Raw genomic sequence first — 21,613 nt, forward strand, 5'->3', positions numbered from 1 at the left:
GGGGCGGCCTGATGCTGGACGAGGGTCTGACACTGGACCAGGGCCTGATGCTGGACGAGGGTCTGACACTGGACCAGGGCCTGATTCTGGACCAGGGGCTGATACTGGACCAGGGCCTGATTCTGGACCAGGGTATGATGCTGGGGGGAAGGTCTGATGCTGCACTAGGGCCTGATGGTGGCGGGGGGAACATCTGATGCTGGACTAGGGGGAGGGCCTGATGCTGGGAGGAAGGTCTGATGCTGGGGGAGGGTCTGATGCTGGGGGGAAGGTCTGATGATGGTGGGCAGCCTGCTCCCAGATCTCTAGGAGAAATTTATTTTTCATACTTCCCCGACCACCTTGCTATATTCTTTTTAACTGAAGGATAATTGTTTTACAACATTGGTTTGATTTCTGCCATATATCAAAATGAATTGGCCATAGGTGTACATGCGTCCCCTCCCTCTTGGAGCTCCCTCCCACCTCCCCTTGCTACATTCTTGTTTCTATGGATATATGAATAATAAAGACTGTTGACTAAAATAACATAAAAAGCGCCCACACACAAGCATGCACACGCACACTCCCCAGTGCATCATCCGGACCACCCCGCCCTGGGACCCACGGTGAGCCTTCATGCCTGCACTGTGTTCCCACCCTCGGCCCGCTGCCCTCGCCTCAGCAGCAGAGAGGTCCTGTCCCCGCAGATGCTGAAGTGATGGAGCCTCTTGTCTTCGGAGCCAGGGGCCCTCCAGGGGCATCAACACCCGGTCAGTCGTCCTTTGGGGACACCTATGTTTCCGCCTTCTAGCCTTTCCATCCTCTCCATCCGTTTCTCTTAACAGAATGTCGGCGTGATGACATGGGCTCCCATTACCAGCTCTGGTCTGTTCTTAGTGAGAGTACAGCTTACCCTCGGCACTCCTGATTGGCAGTGGGAAACTTTGCTTCAGTACTTTATTGAAAGAAAGCAATAAATAATACTGTGATAAAAATAGTTCAAAAGTAGACTGTACATACTTTGTTACATATTCAGGAAGTTCACAAAAGATTAATAGAAAAACAGAACAGTAACAATGAATTGTACAAGTAAATTAAAGGCGGGACCCACATAGAAAGAGACATGCCGTCTCTTGTCTACCGAGATATCAGCTGCATAATAAATAACGCACCATGATCTGAACGCATCTCTTGCTGGCTTTTTTAATGTGCCGCTGAAAAAGTAAAAGTTACATTTTCTACTTATACAATCCAAAATGGCTATGTCATCAAAATCTAAAAATGTACGCCTAGGTCCATTCTTTAAACATGTTTACAAACAGATGTAAAAAGATGATTTACATAAGAAAAATAAGGCCTTTGTCAGAGCTGCACCATGCCGTCTGTGGGGTGTGGCGCCTTCACGGCCAGCGCACTGGCGTCGTGATTGGTCCTCGAAGAGTCGGCGCCCTTGACCCTGCCTCCCAGGAGGAGGGCAGGGATGGCGGGCACAGCGGGCTGTGGGTGCCCAGGCCCCACCCCCTCCACCCCCGTCTAGTCTCTCTTCCCCAGCTCGAGGCTTCTGCCAGTCACCCGAGACGAGGGATCCGGGTCACGGAGACCAGGTTACGGGAGAGATTTTCATAGTCTTCTAGTCATCCTTTCAGCCCAGATTTCACTAGAAGCTCACATTTAACACCCAGTACTTTTAAATCTCTTCACGCTGCAGAGAAAAAGCATTTTCTTGCTAGAAAAAGTACAGTTTAGGTCAGTCGTTAAAATACAACAACAATTGGTTGAAATTAAGTTTGCTCATTTCAGAGTGATTGTTGGAGAGCTTGGTTACATTCTGGAAGGATAATGCACACCGTGTCATGACGATTTTACAATCGCAGTAAAACCCCTTCTCTCATGGTTTATCATTTAAAAATTAAACAAGAATAATTACAATAAATGCATCATTTACAAAAGCCCTATATTTGTTCATAGGATTTATACATACAAGCATTACAGTACATTCATTTGAAAGACTAAAATCAGGTATCAGAACATGAATTGATCTGAAAGGATATTTATAGCCTGGATATACAAGAAAAAGTAAGTAACTATATAAATGAAGTCATAAGTTTACATAAATATAAGAAACATTAAATTCTAAAATATTTTCTCTATGGTATTCATGAATTTTTCACTAATTAAAAACTCTGTAATAAAATATCTTAGGGTCCATATAGCAAGTATGAACAGATTAAAGATTCCATCGAGTTCAGAATGCCGTCTTTGCCGTATTCTGGACGCTGTGTAATCACCTGTAGAAGTAGTGCGGGTAAACTGGAAAGAAACACGCAGACGCGTCAGTCCTGGGGCGGCGGCTGCTGCCCGAGCCCTGCCCCTCAGACACGCCCACCCCATCCTGGGCTTCCGGGGCTTTGAGAACTCAGAGAAACATGAAGGACCAAGCAGATCAAGGAGAGAACTCCGTGGCTGACTTTATTCTGACATGTAGCTAAAAGCTGCTGCTAAAAAAAAATAAACCCCAATCCAGCTTTCTAGCGGAGACGTGAACAGGACAGAGCAGACACCCTCCTGCCCTCAGAGCGGCTCCAGCAGGGCGGGGCTCCCGGGCCGGACCCCCCAGGGGACCCCCCAGAGCAGCGCCTGCAAGGGAGGGCGGCCCCTCAGCGGCGGCCGAGCCCCAGATGCCGGTGCACCTCCGTGTGAAATGCTGGCCTCCAAACGAGAGGCCAGGGCCGGGCAGCCTCGTGAACCCTGACGCTCTGGGCCCTGTTCCCTCCGAGAGCGGGCAGGCGGGGCATGGCCAGCAGCACTGCCGCGGTGGGAGGGACACCCACGCACACAGGACCGAGGGAGACTCGGGCCTGCTCTGACCACTGCAGCGGCAGCCGGGAGCCAGTCACGTTCTCTGCCGCTGAGGGCTCTCCCGGGCCGACCTCCAGAGACCCGCGGACCCTCCACTCCCAGGGCGAGGCCTCCGCGCCCCCGCGGGCCGGCCGCCCTGTACTCACCCCGGCGCTCAGCAGGAGTAAGTCCTGACTGTGGCGGAATCCAGCCTCTGCGTTCCCGCCACGCTGCCTGGTCCCACGAGCACGGGAGGAAGCGTGCAAACACAGCGTGCGGTTAGTCATGGAACGTCACATGGGGCTCGAGGACACACACACTCACACCCGCAGCAGCGCCCACTCCTACTCAGGGTCTGGGGAACTTCTACAGGGTGGATGGGCCGGAGAGAGCGAGCCTGGAGCCCCGCGCTCTGCTGTTCTGGGGGCCGGGCCGCTCTCCCCAGGCGGCGTCATGGAGGGCAGAGGATGGAGCTGATCTAAGAAAGCGGAAACTCAGACTCAGCCGCCCTCGGAAATGGCACCACTGACGTTGGTTCAGCCCCAACCCCAGCTCCAAGTTGAGTAAGAAATCTCCATGACCCCCTAGCAGAAACCCGCTGCTCCCAATTCAACGTTTTCCGTCTTCCCCTGGGCCCAGCAGGAGCACGTCTGCTGAGGCTCTGGCCAGGGCTCCAGAGAGGGCTGAAGACTGGGGGCTGCTGATGGAGCAGCTCGCCGGTCTGAACCCTTCTGAGTCTAAGAACCCCCAAGACCTGCTGCACGCAACTGCAAAAGCTGCGAAACCACCCCGTTACACTGTTTATGCCCTGCCTATCTCACGAGGTCTGTAAAAGGCCATCTCCCACATGTTATATTCCCAACACCTCTTTCTAGGGTTGTTTCTAATTTATCTAAATTCTAATGTCAACGGCACTATGTGCACCTGCTGTGGAAATGCTGGATTTATAACGAGAAGTATGGAAAATGAAAAAGCAAGCACTTAGACTCTTCAATCAACTGAAAACTAAGCTACATACAGTTAAGATTTGTAAAAATGAGCTGCATGCTCCTTGGAAGAAAAATGCTGTTTAAAAAAGGAGTCACTGGGTCTCCCCCACCCATGCTTAAGCGTAATATTGAGTTCTGGTGAAGAGACGATGCAGCTTCCCTGTAAGCCCGCTCACCGAAAGCGCACAGCTTAGCAAAGGCTTTACATAAATGTACTTTGCTCTGTGAGAGCAAGCGAGAGCAAAGCTTACAAATCTACTCATGGGAAGGGCTAATAATAGGGAAAAAAAGGGCACCACAGAGACCCTCCGGGCCCACTCCCAGGGGGTGAGCGCACACTCCCTCTGGGATCCCCCAGTGTGGCCGCACAGCCAGCCGGGGAGCAAGGAGCCGCTGAGTCGCCCCGTCACAGACGGGACACTGGGCGGGGCGGGGGAGGCGTGCACAGGGCACCTCCTGCGCCACAGAGCCTGACCCGGCCCAGGCTGTCTGGCGTCTATCTGGCCATCAAGTGGGGACACGGCGGCCCTGAGCGCCTGGCCTGACCTAGCGGCGTTCTCCGGCAGAGAGGCTGTCAGAGGGAAAACCAGAGCTGGGTTTGAAAGGACAACTGCAAGGCTGGTGTATTCGCGGCCCGGCCGAACTCGGGGGAGGACCTCTGTCGGCCTCACCTTCTTCCTCCACCCCATCGACTGACAATGTGCAAGGGGCCGACGATGGCGGGGACGGGGGGAGGACGGGAAGGCGGACGCCGCTGTCACTAACAGGGACTCGGCCACCATCCCAACGTGGAGAGTCTTGAGGGGCGACTGGTGTGGCCTGAGAGCTGCCCTGCTGTTCTGTGAAAGAGCTCTTGAGCGCTGCTGGCCACACACACATCTTTACAAGCACGGGGGTCAATCTAATGCTCTGAGAACATACACGAGCCTTAGTTTTATTAGTTGCCAGAATATGCTAATATTCAACCAGACAAGAACTTGGAAAAAAAAAAGCATGACTGTTAAACGTTTATAAACAGATGTTAGGGTTCACTGGACAACACTGACCCTCGGGCATGCAATGGCGCTGAACAGCCCCGCACCCTGGGAAGCAGGCCCCTCCAGCTCGTCAGCATTCTGGCCCGGGCCGCGCCCGCCGCCCGAGCTGTCACCTACCGTCCAGCTGCATCTTCTTTGGCTGCACCGAGGGCGAGGACAGAGAGGAAGGGACCCGGAAGTTCGCGGGCAGGGTCTCTGCGGACCCGGCAGCTAAGCCACGGACATCCTTTGGTCTGAATTTCTTCCTCCAAGAAGGTGCTCTCCTAAAGCTTTTATCATCATCCTGGGAAATTACAGGACAGAAAACAAGACAGATTTTAAAACAAAGGACAAAAACAAAAAGCCGCCAGCCCTTCAGAATGGCTGAGTCTGCTACTGCACTTCTGCCCACGTGTACTGGACCCCATTTGTGATGACCGTGTGACTGATTTGCCTAAACTGGGGACAGAGGAGCGTGGCACACATAACAGGTAACACACGTAACACGCGTGTGCCAGGACCCCGACTGGACCCGACTGGACCCCGACTAGACTGCCCGGGTGCACGTTCCTCCCGACAGTCAGCACGTTTCACTTCTCATCTTGGAGAAATCGCCTCTTGCTGTATATTACAGCACACTGTCATTTGCCATGGAAACATTTTCGAGCTGTAACCACTTCTGTCTCACGTTGGGACAGAGCCAATGGATGCTTCTCAGGTGTCCGATTCTCCTTGTCAAACTCAAGTTTCCTTAAGGTCCAATGAAGAGAACTATAGTATGGGAGTGAACGAGTCACGGTTGTGTGTCAGGGGAAATTAATTGTTTTCAATACACTTAATGAAACAGCCTCTTAGCACACGGGCCCTGGAATAGAATAAGGCCATCCAGTTGCTCCCCAAAACACAACTCACAGACACCATTCCTAAGCGGAAACCAATATTTTAAGATAAAAAACATTTTTGAGAGGTACTAAAAGTTAAATAGCAAAAAAACCCACAAAAATCCCAAAACAAAAACTAACCCACTCTCTTATCTTACTGAAGATACTAGTTTTCAAATGATTCATTTGTTAATTAATTTTTAAGAGCAAAGCTTAACTTGTAAAGTTAATTTATGTCCACATTTAGAAGAGATACCATGACGACATGGCTCATACAAGTGTAACAAAATAATTTACATTAAGGCAACTTGAAAAATCATTAAGCTGAAAACTTACTTCATCAAACCTTCTGTCGGTTCCCATGACCAAGAGGTTGTTAAACTCTCTTTCCAAGACAGCACGAGCCTGAAATTATAAAGAAACAGCACCCTGAAACTTTCAACAATCTCATTTGAACATCAGCACATCACAATTGTTTTTCAAACCAAGACTTAAAAAAAAATTCAACTGTGACATTGTTTAAAGTCAGGGGCTTAACGTGGTGTCTACAGAGGGGGTGTTGAGAAGAGGGAGCCGGGGTCTCTTGGAAATTACACACCAAGTGTGCCCCGTGGGCTGGTGCTGGTGGAGAGATCACGGTACTGACACAAGATACACAGCCTTCTGGAGAAGAACACAAAGTCCCCCCATTCTCAAATGAGCCCACGAGTCAAAAAGCAGCACACAGGGCAATCACCCCCGGAAGCAAAATTAATAAAACCTCACGTGGCACACACAGAGTCATCTCTTTCACTGAGAACTAAGTACATGTCACTCTCACAGCACACTGCCGTGAATGAAAGCTCCCCTATTTTATGAAAGACTCTCGTGCTTCCGACAGAGAAGGAAAAGCGGGCAGGCACGAACACGAGGCGTGAAGCGTCTCTGACCGTGGACTATCCCGTGAGGGACTTGGTGAGCAACAAGGGGACCAGCTGTCTGAGGGGTCAGGTTTGGTCTCCGTTCGGGGAGCCAGCTGTGCGTCTGCACCGGGAGACGGCCTGCTCGCTGGGCCCGAGTGCGGCTGGTCGCACCTGTGTGTTCTGCGTGGGGATCTGTAACAAGAGGGCCAGCGCATTGAAGTCAAACGTCTCGTCCAAGGCCAGCAGCGCCCCGTGCACGCCGCTCTCGACGAGGTTGTTCGCGTATTCCTTGAGGCCAATGGAGAGGATCCAGCGGATCACTCGGTCGTTGCTCCAAACCAGCACGTCTGCAGGGAACAAGTTTGGAAAGGAGCCTCAGAAAGTTGTTTTCCGCTCGCGCACCTGCAGCTGCAGCAGAGGAGTCCTACGTGATGCTGACCCTCAGCTCCTGACAGAAGCCAGGGCCTCCCGAGGGCCGGCGGACACGGCCCCACAGGCAGACAGCCAACCTGCTGCGCTCGGACACTGATGTCCCGGCCCCTCTCCATCCCAACGGAGACTGTCCCACTAGACCTCATTCTTCCAGCGAGTCCGCGAGAGATGAAGCCATCATGTGCATTTCCAGGGGACAGAGAACGAGGATCCAGGGATCAGAAAGGAAAGGACAGACAAGAACGTGAATGCGCACAAGGCAGGAACATGTTTCAGACACAGACTTGAGTGTCTGTTTTTTTTTTTTTTTTGAGTGTTTGTTGATGTACTTTTTTCCCATCACAAAAAGGACTCAGTACCATATCTGGACACCTTGCTCAATTCAACATAAACCTCGCATTTATAATCTTAAAGCCTTTATTCTTTAAGTCATTTTTGTTGTCTCATTTTAAAAAGAGAGAAATGTAAAGATATTGTCCAGTATATTAGAGATCTGTGTGTGGGGGGAAGATCTTAGTTAAGGAATAAGTTACAAAATTTACTCTAGTAGAGTGCTAAAAATAGCTGCTCTGTACAAATATATCCAGCTGATCACCAATGACTTTCAAAGACAGCGTGTGTCAAGTGTAAAAAGGTTTAAAATGGATTCAGAAAACAAACGAGACAGACGCACAGCTTTCACTTCCAATGCCCTTGTCTGGGTAAATGTTGGCTCCTGGTTTTTTCATGATTCAAATGAACTCAATCACAGCTAGACGATCCTTCAAATGGGCCACCTTTCCAACCATTTTTTATTTTTTTTTTAATTTTTATTTATTTATTTATTTTTTCATTTATTTTTATTAGTTGGAGGCCAACCATTCCAACCATTTTTTAAAATTTCCTTCTTAGTAAAAACTGGAGATGAAAACAGCACTTACATGCACAGGGCTACAGTAAGGATTAAATGAAGGAACCTACGAAGGTGCCTGGACTCACTCAGTAGGTCCTGTTATTGTTACTGTTATCAATGATCTATTTTCTGAACATTCTGGGAGGTCTTACACTGAGCTTAATGGCTAATATCCTTTTTGAAAATTTATTTTATTCATTTTTGGCTGTGATGGGTCTTTGGTGCTGTGCGCAGACTTTCTCCAGTCATCATGGGCGGGCTTTGCATTGCAGTGGTTTCTCTTGTTGTGGAGTCCAGGCTCGCGGGCATGAGGGCTTATCTGCCTCATGGCGGATGGGATCTTCCCAGACCAGGGATCGAACTGATGTCCCCTGCATTAGCAGGCGGATGATTCTAACCCACTGGACCACCAGGGAAGTCCTACAGCTAACACCTTATTTAAAATCACTCCACTGTACTCAGGCGCTTAGAGGCACCCCCCCAGGGAGACCCTGCATGGACAGCCCGTGGCCCCTCCGGCCTCCCCACCCGCCATGGAGCTGAAATGCCTCCGCCCCCTCCCTGCCCAGCTGAGACGCTCCCATCCAGCTTCAAGGCCTGGGCACAGGACCACGCTGCCTCCTCGAGTCCTCTGACAAGAGGCCAGAGCAGTGTCCTTCACACCTGAAGCGCGCACGGCAGGCCGTGCTCGTCTTGGCTCCAGAGTTGCCCGCGGCGTGCGGCAGCATCTGTGCGCGAACAGGGCACACGGCCCAGCAAGGGGGAGATCTCCAGAGCCGTGGGGAATGCTCTCACCTCCAGACACACGACCTGCAGGCCGACCCGAGCCCACGGACAGAGCCCAAGTTCTCGGGCCACAGAGGACGATCTCAAACACACTCCCTTCCATCCCCCACCCCTGTAATGATGCGAGGTGTGTTTTCTCCACGGAAAGCATTTCGTGAATTTTTCTTTCCAATAGGAAATCACTGAGGCGGCTTATACACTGGGAAGCAAGAAATAGGACTGTACTAGCCTTTCAGTTCATTCTGGCTCTCTTCTCTTTTCCTTTCCAGTTCTTTTCGGTCATAATTCAACCTTCGCAGGCACATAATTCCACACTGGAAACTGTTTCTGTTTCCAAGAGAAAAAGAAAAAATTTAGACCTGGCCACAGGCAAACATCTCTCAGCCAACTAGTAAGAACGACTTGCAGGGACTGACCTGTGAAAACTATCAACCATTTTCAGTTGCCCGCGAAGGTCTTTCTTGGTCAAGTGGTCCAGCATCCGCGCGTCCACAAGGCACTCCATGAAATAGCTGCGGTACTGTGGAAGCCCCAGGCTGGGCAGCCACTCGTTGCCGATCCACTCGTGGTTCATGTCCCCGTACGCGAGGGTCTGCTTTCAATAATTAAGGACGGTCAATTCAGGAACAAAACCCATGGAAGCAGTCACAAGAGCCATTTAAACCATCTTTAAAATGGATTTTTAACCAATTACATATTCTCAATGGCTAAGCTAAAGACAACATTGTTGCTTATAACTTCAAAATAATTTGATCTTTTATTTGATACCTTTTAAATTTGCTGGCAAAGTTTTATACAAAGAAATTATACCATTAAAAGTCTATGACTCATCTTTGTTAACAAATTTAACCTATTGACCAAACCATGATAAAACTGTAACTGACTACATATTAATTTTCTGAAATAGCTTTTATATATAATAATATATCAACTTAGAATAGCCACGACTCATGAACAAGTTTGAAGGATCAACATAATTCTACTCACTAAAAGTATCTCTGGCTGGCTTTAATTTTATTTTCAACATTTTGTTTTCTAAATTTCTTTAGCAAAACATCTGCTAATTTCAAAGTCAGTTAAGTGAAATGAAAAACAGGTTTAAAAAAAAGAGATAAGGAAAACAATAACTAAATGGACTGAAAGAAGAAAAAAGACAAACCCACAGTTACAGTCAGGGACCTCAATCTTCCTCTGAGTTACTCAGTAACTGATTGAACAAGGAAGCCAAAACAGACAACCAACCAAGGTCAGGAAGGATGTAGAAGCCTTTAAACAATTCTCCAGCAAGAACACTGGAGTGGGTTGCCATGCCCTCTTCCAGGGGATCTTCCCAACCCAGGGATCAAACCCAGGTCTCCCACACTGCCATCTGAGCCAGCAGGGAAGCCCTCTTAGACAGCAGTGTCAGCCAACTTGGCCTGACTGACGTTCTATAGAACTCTTCCTCCAACAGCAGCATGACAACATTCTTTTCAAGGGCATATGGAACACTCTTCAAAAGACAGACAAATATCAGCATACTTAGAGTGACTAAATTCATACAAAGTATGTTTTCTGATCTCAACAGAATTAAATTAGAAACTAAAAAAACCCTGATATCCAGGAATCTCCCAAACATCAGGAAATTAGCATATTTCTAAATAATTTATGTGTCAAAGAAGAAATCGCAAGTGAAGTGGGAAATATTTTGAAGTGAATAAAAGTGAATGTACAATATACTAAAAAGCTACAGGACATAGCTACATCAGTACCTGGAGGGAAACTGATAATATTAAATACTTACACAAACGAAGAGAGATTGTAAATCAATAATCTAAGACTCTATCTTAAAAAACTTAATAAAGAAAACAAATGAAATCCACAGCAAGCAGGAAGAAGAAAATGAAAGGGCAAAAATCAATGAAATAGGAACCAGAGGAACAAAATGAAACGAAAAAACTAAAATCAGGTTCTTCATAAATATCAATACAATTGACAAAGCAGAGTGATCGAGAAACAAAGAGAAGACATAAACTACCAGAATCAAGAATGAAAGAGGGGACGACAGTACAGATCCTCAGACGTGGAAAGCGTGGGGTAAGCCGCGAACAACTTTAGGCAACTTAGATGAAATACCCTGAGACACAGCCTATGAAAGCCACTCAGCAAGAAACAGATAACCTGCATCTGTTAAAACTCGAATTTGTCGTCAGAAATCTTCTTATCTATCCACACGTACAAAATCTCTACCCTGAGTGGCTTTACTAGTGAATCTTAACAAGCATTTATGCAGAAAATACTAGTTATACACAAACCATTCCAAAATAGTGAAGGAAAAAACACCTAACTCATTCTGAGGCCAGAACTCTCTTGATACCAAAAACAAGACAAACATTACAAGAATATCAATATCCTCACAGACAAAGATGCAGAATTCCCTAATGACACATTAGGAAATCACTAATCCATCACAAGTACAAGGTATCATGACAAGCAGGGTTTATCTCAAGAATGTAAGGCTGGGCCAACGTTTGAAAACAATCAGTGAGATTCACCATATCAATGGGCTGAAAATAAAAATCACAGTATCACCTCAAAAGATAGAGAAAAGACATCTGACAATATTCATCACTGATATATGGAAATCTTAGCAATCTAGGAACAGAAGAAAACTGCCTCAACCTCATAACAGCATCTACAGAAAATGTAGAGCTGACATCACACGGTGCTTTCTTCCGAAGATCAGGAAGCAAGCAAGGATGTATGCTCTCGCGGCTTTTATCCAACTCTGTACTGGAACTCCTAGCCACCGTAACAAAACAAAAAAGGAAATCGAAATCATATGGATTGAAAAGGCAATACAACCGTATTTGCTGATGACCTGATGATTAACATGGAAAACGAACTGACAAAACAGTTACAAGCATGAAAGTGACTTCAGCAAAGTTGCAGGGTACGAGGTCAACATACGAAAATGCACTGTTATTTCTAAATACTAGAAATAAACCGGAAATTGAAAATTTGAAGACTATGCTTTATTATAATGTCATCAAAACCAATGAAATCCTCAGGGATAGAGCTAATGGAACATGTGCAAGGTCTGCACAATGAAAATAAACACATGACATGTGTATACACACATTCCAAAGAAGGCACCTGATGTTCTTCAGTCCAAGAAGACTAAGCTATGTTCTGAGGAATTCTCTATGTTATGGAATCCTTGGAAATAATACCTCTTGACTACCACCATGTTCTGTCTCAAAAATACAGCCTCTAATCTATTATTTACACCAACAAAGCTAGAAGGAATAACTCAAACTCCAACAAGAACAGTCAAGTTCTAATAATAATAAAAAGACTTTCTAGTAGAAAATAAATTTCTATAAATAATGAGTGGAAATAAAACACGAAACATTTTTAGACATCATCACACTATCACGTTTTCACTCTTTCAGTTACAACTCTCATCTCATAGGCCTGACATTTATAGCATGAATATCTGGTATTATTTTCCTACTTGCTGATTATGTATTTTTAAATAGACACAAAATGCAAAGATATTTCTAAGTAGAGAATTCCATGGAAGCAGACGCCTCCTCATTTTTGTTCACTCATTATATGCTCTATTCACACTTTAGTGGTCGATAATGTAAGTTCCTGGGCGGATCAGGCTCAGCCCCAGGGAGCCCCACATTTCCTGGGCTGTCATCCCAGCCTGGGGAAGAAAAGCACACAACAGGGCGCTCTCATGATCAGAGAACATTTGGGGCAGAAGAGACTCTGTAGGGTCTATTTTTCCGTCACTGAACGGTCAGAAACACAGATCAGTTTTCTGAACTCTGAACAAGGTGAGAGTGACGGCATGGACCCTGCTCAATCCGGTCCCACCAGTGGGTAGTACGGTCCTATGCAGACCCCTGGGAGACGCTACTGGCTAAATTAAGACATCGAAGGCTCTGACCACACCTTGATGTCTTCCTCCCGAGAGCCCGAGGCCATCTCAAACTTCCCTTGGGCTCAGGAGCAGGTCACTGTGTGCCAGCACAGGGGAGACGCAGGCTACACCATCTGCCCTTGACGGCTTCACAGAAAGGGGTCCTCGCGTACGCTGAAGACCACAGCTCAGCAATGGTGGTGTCACTGGCGTGGCTCGTCCTTGTTTGGATTTCCATTGCAAAAAGCAAAAGCTCAGCTTAATCTCCATGCCGGTTTAATTCCCATGATGCAGGCAAAGTTCTGCCTCTTAGTGTAAAATACACTGATGTTTAAGTAATTGTGAAATGCGCTCTTTTAAATTCACTGATGGTCACTACTGACTGGGTTAAGCAATTAATGAGGATATTTATCTGGAGCAGTGGCACAGAATACCTAAGTCAAGGGGTGGGGGAGTTCACAGAATCGTATCATAGCTACTTTCCTCTTCTGTTAAAACTGACATAATTGGCTTTACTTCAGAAGCACAAATAGAGGGAAATGGGTGTTTCAACTGTCAATTTGTAGCCAGGAACACTCTGATTCAGAATTCCTTTGCTTTTTTGGTTACACAGGTATCTTTTCAGGGTCCATACACAGCATTGCCACTAGTGAGCCCCTCAGGCGATCTCTTGTCCACACCTGGTAGACTTTTGAACTGTCAGGTGTCACAGAACAAAGTCGGTGGGATCACAGGTAGGAAAATCACTGTTTTTAATCAAACTGTCTCAAAGCAAGGTTGCAAAACAGTTGTGACAGAGCTTTTGTTTTTGAGTTGAACTGGGGACCTAAAAATTCAACATGTGCATTAAGCAGGAGTGGGCTCAATTTCTGAGAATTCCATCAGTAGGAAGGACTCTAGAACACACAGGATTAGGACAGTCCAGTAAATACCGACAAAGGCAGAGTATCTATGGCATCTCTTGGGTTGGAAATTTATTAAAACATGATTTTCTCATTAGCTGATCTCGTAACTAACGTTACCCCACCAGGGACTGAAATACATCACCCGAGTAGCCGCCGAAGCCACGGGGCTTTGCAGGAAAGAACATGTGTCAAACAAAGTGATTTATGTCCAGGAGAATTAACTACCAGAAAGGTTCAAAATTGTCCATGAGACGTACTCTTTAATCCTGTGCTTTGCTTTGGCTAATGCTTTCAAACCATTAACAGTATTCTGACTAAATCAAGATGCTGAAAACGTTAAGAAAAGTAAATTACAAGTTCTCAACCTCCAACTCTTTTTGTTGCTGTATATATAGTGAAGAATACATTACAGAAAGTCTCCAACCTGAGCCCAGCTTCCCTCCTCATCCTCCTGATGTTACGTGGTTAGGGATGCAAAAGAACAGAACCATTAGTACTGGTGAGCGGGGACGCGAGCACGTTCACTCTGCAGGGAGGGCAACCGCACTGGGGGAGACAAGGGTCACAGCAGGAGAGCGGCAGGCAGAGTCATGCAAAGGCCACAACCCAACGCTGCGTGCAAAGAGCAGCCCCCCGCCCCCGGCAGGCACCCCCAAAAGAGAACCCTAGGCCCCAGGGTCAACCGCGGCCTCCTGGGAAGGAGACAGGCATCGAGTCTATTCTACAGGGAGTGAATCTAGCAACTTAAAGTTCCTGAAACAAATACAACACAAGACAAAATACGGACTGTTTGTACGTTTAACTAATACCTAAGAGAGATACTTCTCCACAACAACTGAATATGAAATGGCATTTGTTTTCCACAAAAGGGCCAGGAACAGCACCGCCCTGACCCGGGCCGCGCGGGGAGGGAGACGGGCGCAGGGCCGGGACTGACCGTGTGCGGCGTGGCCGTGAGCGTCTCCATCTCCTCGTGCGTTAACCAGACATTTCCTGTGGTCTGGGGGGCCCGTGGCCGGCCACATCCAGGCAAGGGCAGCAGTGACAGGGAGGAGAGGTGGCAGACACATGAGCCGGGGCGGGAGGTGCGGGCGGGGGCAGAGGCCGGCCCCCCACCGCCCCGCGTCGGCCCCGGCGCCTGGAAGCACCCCCCAGCACTGCGCCCCAGCCACACGGAGAGGGGCCCAAGCGCTCCGTCTGCGTGCTGACCGCCTGAGCCAGGTGAGACCGCGAGAGAACAGGGCACGCTGCCCACGTCTGAGAGCAGCGAGGAACGCTCAAGGAACACCCAGTGCGACGTGCTTAAAGGGTCTCACCCAGACGGAGTCAGCGGCCCGCTCTGGGTTCTGGGGGGATGGCCCTGAGCAGGTGCCCGCCGGGGACTGGGTCTCTCTCTGTCAGAGGAAGCTGCGGGGGGCCCCGGCAACGGCACTCCGCGGCATCACCAGCCAAGACAGCCGAGCCCCCGGGGGGCAGGCGGGCTCCTGGACTGTCCCATGGGAGGCAGGCTCCTCACGGTGAGGGCACCACCCATTTAACTCAACTCCTAAGAAGCTCCCTTTCCTGAGACACTTTATAGAACCTCCGGGGAACCCTCAGCGACTTCATGTCTCAAAAGGTGGCTCTGGTGAACCCTCCGGGGCTCAGAGAGCAGAGCGGATACCCTGAGAACAGGCGCATCTGTGCGGGGTGAGCTCACCACCGTCACGCGCACACTTAGAGACAAGGAAGACAGACGAACGAGCCTGAGTCAGGCCCCACCTGCTCCAGTGCAGGTGCGTCTGGGAGGCCGCGTCTCCTCGCCAGGGCTCCTCTCCAGGCTGGATACAGCAAGCGTGGGGACTGAGCTGTGTCCTGAGTCTGCACTCAAGAAATGAGGAGCAGGCCGGCCCTCATCTCCTGGCAGCAACCCACGTTTCCACCAGATTCGTTTTAACTTTTCCAACTAGGAGGACCCTCCTACAGGACTTTCAAGGTCTTCCCCCGTGGAGGAAACGTGGATAAGCACGATACGACTTGGTGTGAACTGGCAGATGTACGGACTCTTAAAACCCTGCGAGCTCAGGATCTGTGCCTCCCGAAGCGGACAGGCTGAGCAAGTCAGGTGAGGGGAAAACAAGGCAGCCTGCGGGCTCAGCCTTTTCTCTTTCACTTTCTTGACATTTATATTTACATTTTTTAAAATATATTTTCAAAAACTTCCTTTTTTACAATTTTCACATTTTCAAAAAGTCCCTTTTTTATGTTTTCAAAGACTCCCATTTCTCTATTACAATGCCACTGTAGCCCAGCTGCTACAAAAACAGTCTGAAGTATTCAATAATCCATCTTTTAACAACACAACTACCGCAAATGAAAAGCTGTCATGGTTTGGAACGCTAGAACTTTAAGCTGGAACAGTGGATGTCTGTAGAGAGAACCCCGCAAGCGACACAATCGGGGGGCGAACTCTCCCTACAGAAGCGGGGCGGCGTACCGTTCTGGACGTGGGCGGGGCGGAGGGGCTGGTCAGGGACATGATCTCCTGGATGGCCAGCCGCAGCTTCAGCCGGTGCAGCGGGTTGCTGATGCCGATCTCACGCTGGATCTCCGTGTCCGACAGGGCGGACATGATGGCGCCGCTCTTCACGTTGGCTCGGCAAGCAGCCACGTACCAGGCCGGCATCCCGACCCAGAGCTGGGGGCGGGGGACAAGGGGCGGGAGGTTAGGTGTGGCTGCAGAGGGACAGACACACCCGGCCCAGGACGGGGGTACGGGTGGGGGCGGGGGCGGGGGGGGCGCTCACACACCTCCAGCCAGACCACAACAGTAGGCCCGTCCCACTGTGCGAAAGGCAAGCCTTGTCTCCGGGCTTCCTCGAGCAACTCGTGCCTGCAAGTAACGAGACATTCAAAATTCAAGAATCACCGCTACACACGGATATAAAACAAGTTAGCCTAAGTATTTATCCTCTTCATCCATTTTTCAAAAGTGAAATAGTACGTATCTCATCATGTTCCTTTAATCTTCTAAACCATCTAGTTAATGGCAGTTCAGATATACTACAAAGAATACCTGAGTCATGAAATGCTGAAGGAGTCCCCGCAATTCCCTACAGAATCACCTCCTTCCAGGATTAAAGAGTTATTGCCAAGCTTAAAGAATTCAGGAGTCTGCACAACCAAGGTAGGATAGTCAAGGAAAAACATATCCACCCTTCCGTCTCTAAACAGAGAGGGTGGATCTGTAGAAGAGGCAACCACAGCGGGGTCTGAGCAGAGGAGCCTGTGCCTGAGAAAGCTTCAGGGACGCAGAGCATTTCACAACAGACACACGCAGAGCAACGCAGACTTTCAACACAGGACACTAACACAGCACGCGAGGAAAGAGGTGGATGGGGGCTGCTTCTCTCCTACAGCGCCGTTCGGCTAATTGGCCATGTGCTAAATTAAGGCCCTGGTTACTCTTCTCTGGCTGTGCTGCCATGTGGCTTGCGGGACCCTAGTTCTCCAACCAGGGATCAAATCCCAGGCCCCCTGCAGGGCGAGTGCAGAGTCCTAGCTACTGGACTGCTAGGGAATCCCCTGAAGATACACAGTGGCTTTTCAATATACTCAAATAGCATCAGACTTCACTTAAGACTATGAAGTCCATGTGTGGTTAAAGCTCGAAATATTTCACATAAAATTTCAAGTAACTGTTCCTTTAAGGCAACTTTAGGTTTCCTAGAATAGTAAACATTATATTTTCTAGGAATAATTATACCAGAAAACACAACATGTATCTTAATAGCTCAAAAAGTGAAAGTGAAAGTGAATTCGCTCAGTCGTGTCCAACTCTTTGTGACCCCATGGACTGCAGCCTAGCAGGCTCCTCTGTCCGTGGAATTTTCCAGGCAAGAGTACTGGAGTGGGGTTACCATTTCCTTCTCCAGGGGATCTTCCTGACCCAGGGATCGAACCCAGGTTTCCCACATTGCAGGCAGACCAGGGAAACCCCTTACTAGCTCAAGGAGAGTTTTTTAAAAAGGCAAACTTTTAAAATTCCCATATCCCATGGGAACGAGGCATACACCACTTTGGAGTCCACGTTCCAACCACAACCACCATCCAGAAGCAAATGGAAGACTCGCTTGGCTTCTGCTGGGGTTTATTTCCTTCCTTGGCTGTAAGATACTGCATCACCCTGCTGTCACCAGCTCACTCTCAGCTGAAACCTCGCTTTACAGAGACGGCTTGAGAAACAAGCCTGGGGGCTGCCTGCTCTGCGGAACGCTGCGACAACCCTGCTCGGGCCACACAGCGGGGCTACTGAGCTGGGACCGCCTCTGCCCCCTCGAGGTTCAAATTTCGAGACTCCAAGTCCAATTCATTAAAACGCTTGCTCTAGCAGTAAACTGACGTGGCGTGCCTCCTTGCCTTAAAATTAGAGTCAAAGGAGAAAGACCTTCGGAAATACGGTGAATTCTATGGGGAACAGACGTGTTGGAGAGAAAGCCTCACCATCTGCGGATGACAACAGGCACTTTAAAGCAGGATATGAGCACCACGGTCAAGCTGTCTTTCCTAAGAAGATGGCTGTGTGAGCTTCTGCTCACCAAACGCTACACGCGTGGCACCACCCGGACAACAGGTGTGGCCCTGTTTTCTGAGCCTGCCCGTCCACCCAGCCCAGCGCCTCCCATGAGGGATCGCTGGGCTCCCCTCCGCCAACACCGCCCCCAACTTCTGCAGCGCTGCTCGGCTCAGAGCCTGGAGCTGGGCCGAGCCCCACGGGGAGGCTTCGGGACGCACGCAGCCCAGCAGACCTGCTGACTCGGCTTCCCCTGCGAGCTGGCGCCCGGCAGTGTCCACCAAGGGGAAGAGGAAAGACAGCAGTCAGAGCAGAGGCACGTGAGGCCGGGGCGAGTCCCCGCATGCCCAGGACGCTGCGGCGCCCCACAGGGACGCGGACGGTCCCGGCGGCCGTGGCCCCAACTCCTCGCAGCACGCCCAGCGCCTGCCGCGCCCGCCGTGCTCTCCCTGGGAGTTTCCGCAGAGCGTGGAAGTCTGAGAGTCACCAGCCCTCAAAAACTCTCTGAAAGTGGATGCACTGGCTGCGTAAATTCAGCAATTAAAAGAATACCTTTGAGACAAACTGGGGCTTAATGGAAAGAAATAGTTTTGAGAAACAAATTGATTCTCACATCTATAATGCTATAAACGTTGAACTATATTCAAGTGATATTTTTTCTAGAAAACTGGAATATTTTTTCACATGTATAGATAAGGATTTTCCCTGAAGTCAGTGTTGTTTCTAGTTGACTGACGGAGCTGAGATTACCCGCTGTGGTCAGAAAAATCTTTGTACTTTGAATTGTTCTCTATGAAGCCAGCAGAGCAGCCCAGAACTTGCCACGCATGACAACAGAGCACACGCACACACGCAGAGTGAGAGGCTCACCTTGACACCCAGCTCGAGAGAGACCTGCCTACCACACACACGCCCCTGCCCCACACGTGCCTGAATCACGCGCTGGGGAAGCAGCCCAACAGAGCTCTGTCCTCACACCGCCGAGGGCTCGAGCACACCTCCTGAGAACGGCAAGGGAGTGTGTGAAACGCGGAGACACCTGTTGGCCAGCTGACACTACGCTGGGTCCCACATGCAACGTGAACTTTCGGGAGCAGCGGTGGGCAGGCCGCAGGGCCACAAACTCAGTGTTCCTGTGACAGTTACATATGAGGATGTGAAATAAAACACATCAGCAAAATCCAGAGGACAAATTTTCCTCATGAGGTCCCAGGAGGTAAAAAGCCTAGTTTGCATATTAAGTTTCATAAAACCAAGTGGCAATGACCCCAAGTTATTTTAAAACATTTTTATGCAGTTCAAACATAGCAACTTTCATGTCAGATTTTGCTGTTAAGTGACTTCCTCAAATTTCCACTTACAGGAACAAAGACTTGAGTGTCCCTTCCTACAGTGTCGTGAGCAACCACAGGGACATTTCATTCGGAACTTCATCAACATTATTTCAGGCAAGGAAACTGGGGTTTCTGAGAAGAGAGCTAAAATGAGGCACATTTCACAAAAGAAAACTAACAGGCAACTCCAGGGCTAAAGGCAAACTGGCCTCTGGTGGAGGGTCCCGTGGGCTCCAGGCTGGCCCAGGGTCCAGGCGGCCAGGCAGCTCTGCCCACTGTCAGACTGACCACAGAGCCCACCAGTGTCCCCGTCTCGAGGCCAGGACTTCCACCTTATCATCACCTTCCCGACGCACAGGTTCGCACTCACCTGAGGCTACCAGGCGCTCAGGCCTCTCGCTCACCTGTCAGCTCACTGGGACAGGCTCAGTCACCTCCTGGGCTCTGGTCAGGGAGCTGCTGCCCGACACACAACCTGTCCTGGGTCCGAACACGGTCTGCACCCAGAGACACGCGCTCACGCGATCTCCCTGCCTGCCACGGGGGCACCACCATACCCGGCTCCTTTGTAGGAAGCTCTCCCCCGTTACTGCCTCCTTTGGAGCCACGACAACTCAGAATCAAAACTCAGTAGGCTTACAAAACAGTCTTCTTAAGATAAAAATACAGAACCTATTGGAGGAGAGGAAGAAAGGGCAACATAGCGACTACTTCCTGTCAGCCTGCGGGCGTGAGGAGCAAACCCGAGAGCCGGCGGCAAGTCCCGCCGGGCCGCCCTCGCCCCTGGCCACGGGCATCCCACTCGCCAGGGGCCGGCACTGCTTAAGACACCTCATCACCTCTACACAGGTGTATCTGCACAGCAGACGCTGGTAAAAGCCCTCGAGGGACACACTACGATGGTCCCCGTCTCACAGACAGGAAAACTGAGGCACAGGAAAGCTGAGCTTCCCCACGCCCCAGAGCACACTTGTGAGGACCCAAGATTCAGGCGTGAACCACGACCCGTCCTCGTCAGACAACCTCCCGAAGCGGACGCAAAGCCCATGTGTGAGTCCTTCCCAAGTCCCAGATGCTCTAGGTCCTCTGGAAAGTGCAGTTTAAGGAAGGCTTTGGGTCCAGCGTTCGGAAGATAATACACATAGAGAGCAGGATGCCACATTCAATCAGCAAACATCAGTTCAAAACCAGGAACAACTGAAAACTGTTCAGCGAGGTTGACAAGAAACGAAAAGCTTACTTTTTCTGAAGCTTCCGATTTTTTTCGGCTTGTCCTCCCAATTTGCTGAGTCCGAGGGCATCCTGAGATGAGTTTTCTGTCTCTGAAACACCAGCTAGGAAGAAGCAGAGTGGTCGAGACATGAAAAGGAAACCGGCAGGGCCAAGTCAGGCGTTTCTGTGAACAGCCGGAGGAGAGCGCAGAGAGCTCTAGAGGCTGACTTTCTGACCAGACACCGCCACATGGGGAAGCGCTTCAGGGCGGCAGCCCAGCCGCTCGGGAGATCCTGAATCAGGCGGGGCGGACGGACCCACCAAGAAGACAGACGCCTCCTCCGCTCCTGCTCCCAGGAGGATGCCAGCGTGAGGGACAGGAGCCTCGTGGGGACGAGGCGGGGGACTCGCTCCAGCCCTCCCCCTCCCCGCGGTGAGGCACCCACCGGGCCCCAGCGCCTCCTTGCCGGGGTGTCCGGGCCGGCCCTTCTCCTTCTTGCCAAACAAGCGGCCGATGGAGGACTTGATGCCCTTCTTCTTCGGGGCCTTGTGCAGCGAGTCCTGGCTGCTGTTGCTGCTGCTCGGGTTGCTCACGGGCCCGTCCTGAGAGCCGGTCGAGCTTCGGGAGAGAAAACGTCTTTTAACTGGCGCCCCAGAGCAACCACACCCCACACGAGCCACTGAAGGGACCGGCCCCCCAGCTACACCCGCGCCCCAGCCTCGCGGCAGACGGTGGAGCCTCCTTCACCAACCACACCCCACACGAGCCACTGAAGGGACCGGCCCCCCAGCTACACCCGCGCCCCAGCCTCGTGGCAGACGGTGGAGCCTCCTTCACCAACCACACCCCACACGAGCCACTGAAGGGACCGGCCCCCCAGCTACACCCGCGCTCCAGCCTCGCGGCAGACGGTGGAGCCTCCTTCACCAACCACACCCCACACGAGCCACTGAAGGGACCGGCCCCCCAGCTACACCC

At 50.1% G+C, this 21,613-nt stretch overlaps 1 protein-coding gene across 7 annotated transcripts in view; it reads right to left on the bottom strand.

Annotated features, from left to right (window-relative positions):
* Positions 1-910: 910 nt before the first annotated feature.
* Positions 911-21,613, bottom strand: part of PPFIA1 (PTPRF interacting protein alpha 1) — a 78,469-nt gene continuing 57,766 nt past the window's right edge. For 2 of the 7 annotated variants that reach the window (XM_043451401.1, XM_043451406.1), the window contains 13 exons: positions 21,081-21,253; positions 20,663-20,756; positions 16,327-16,408; positions 16,013-16,213; positions 14,474-14,536; positions 13,961-13,987; positions 9,135-9,310; positions 8,948-9,045; positions 6,780-6,955; positions 6,043-6,111; positions 4,964-5,129; positions 2,988-3,054; positions 911-2,292 (listed from right to left, as the gene is read on the bottom strand). In XM_043451401.1, coding sequence (XP_043307336.1) covers positions 2,996-3,054; positions 4,964-5,129; positions 6,043-6,111; positions 6,780-6,955; positions 8,948-9,045; positions 9,135-9,310; positions 13,961-13,987; positions 14,474-14,536; positions 16,013-16,213; positions 16,327-16,408; positions 20,663-20,756; positions 21,081-21,253 — 1,384 coding nt within the window. In that variant the 3' untranslated portion in view covers positions 911-2,292; positions 2,988-2,995. The other 5 variants (XM_043451403.1, XM_043451404.1, XM_043451400.1 and 2 more) reach the window with 5 other exon arrangements.

Source organism: Cervus canadensis, chromosome 29 (assembly GCF_019320065.1).
Source record: "Cervus canadensis isolate Bull #8, Minnesota chromosome 29, ASM1932006v1, whole genome shotgun sequence".
Classification (NCBI taxonomy): Eukaryota; Metazoa; Chordata; class Mammalia; order Artiodactyla; family Cervidae; genus Cervus; species Cervus canadensis.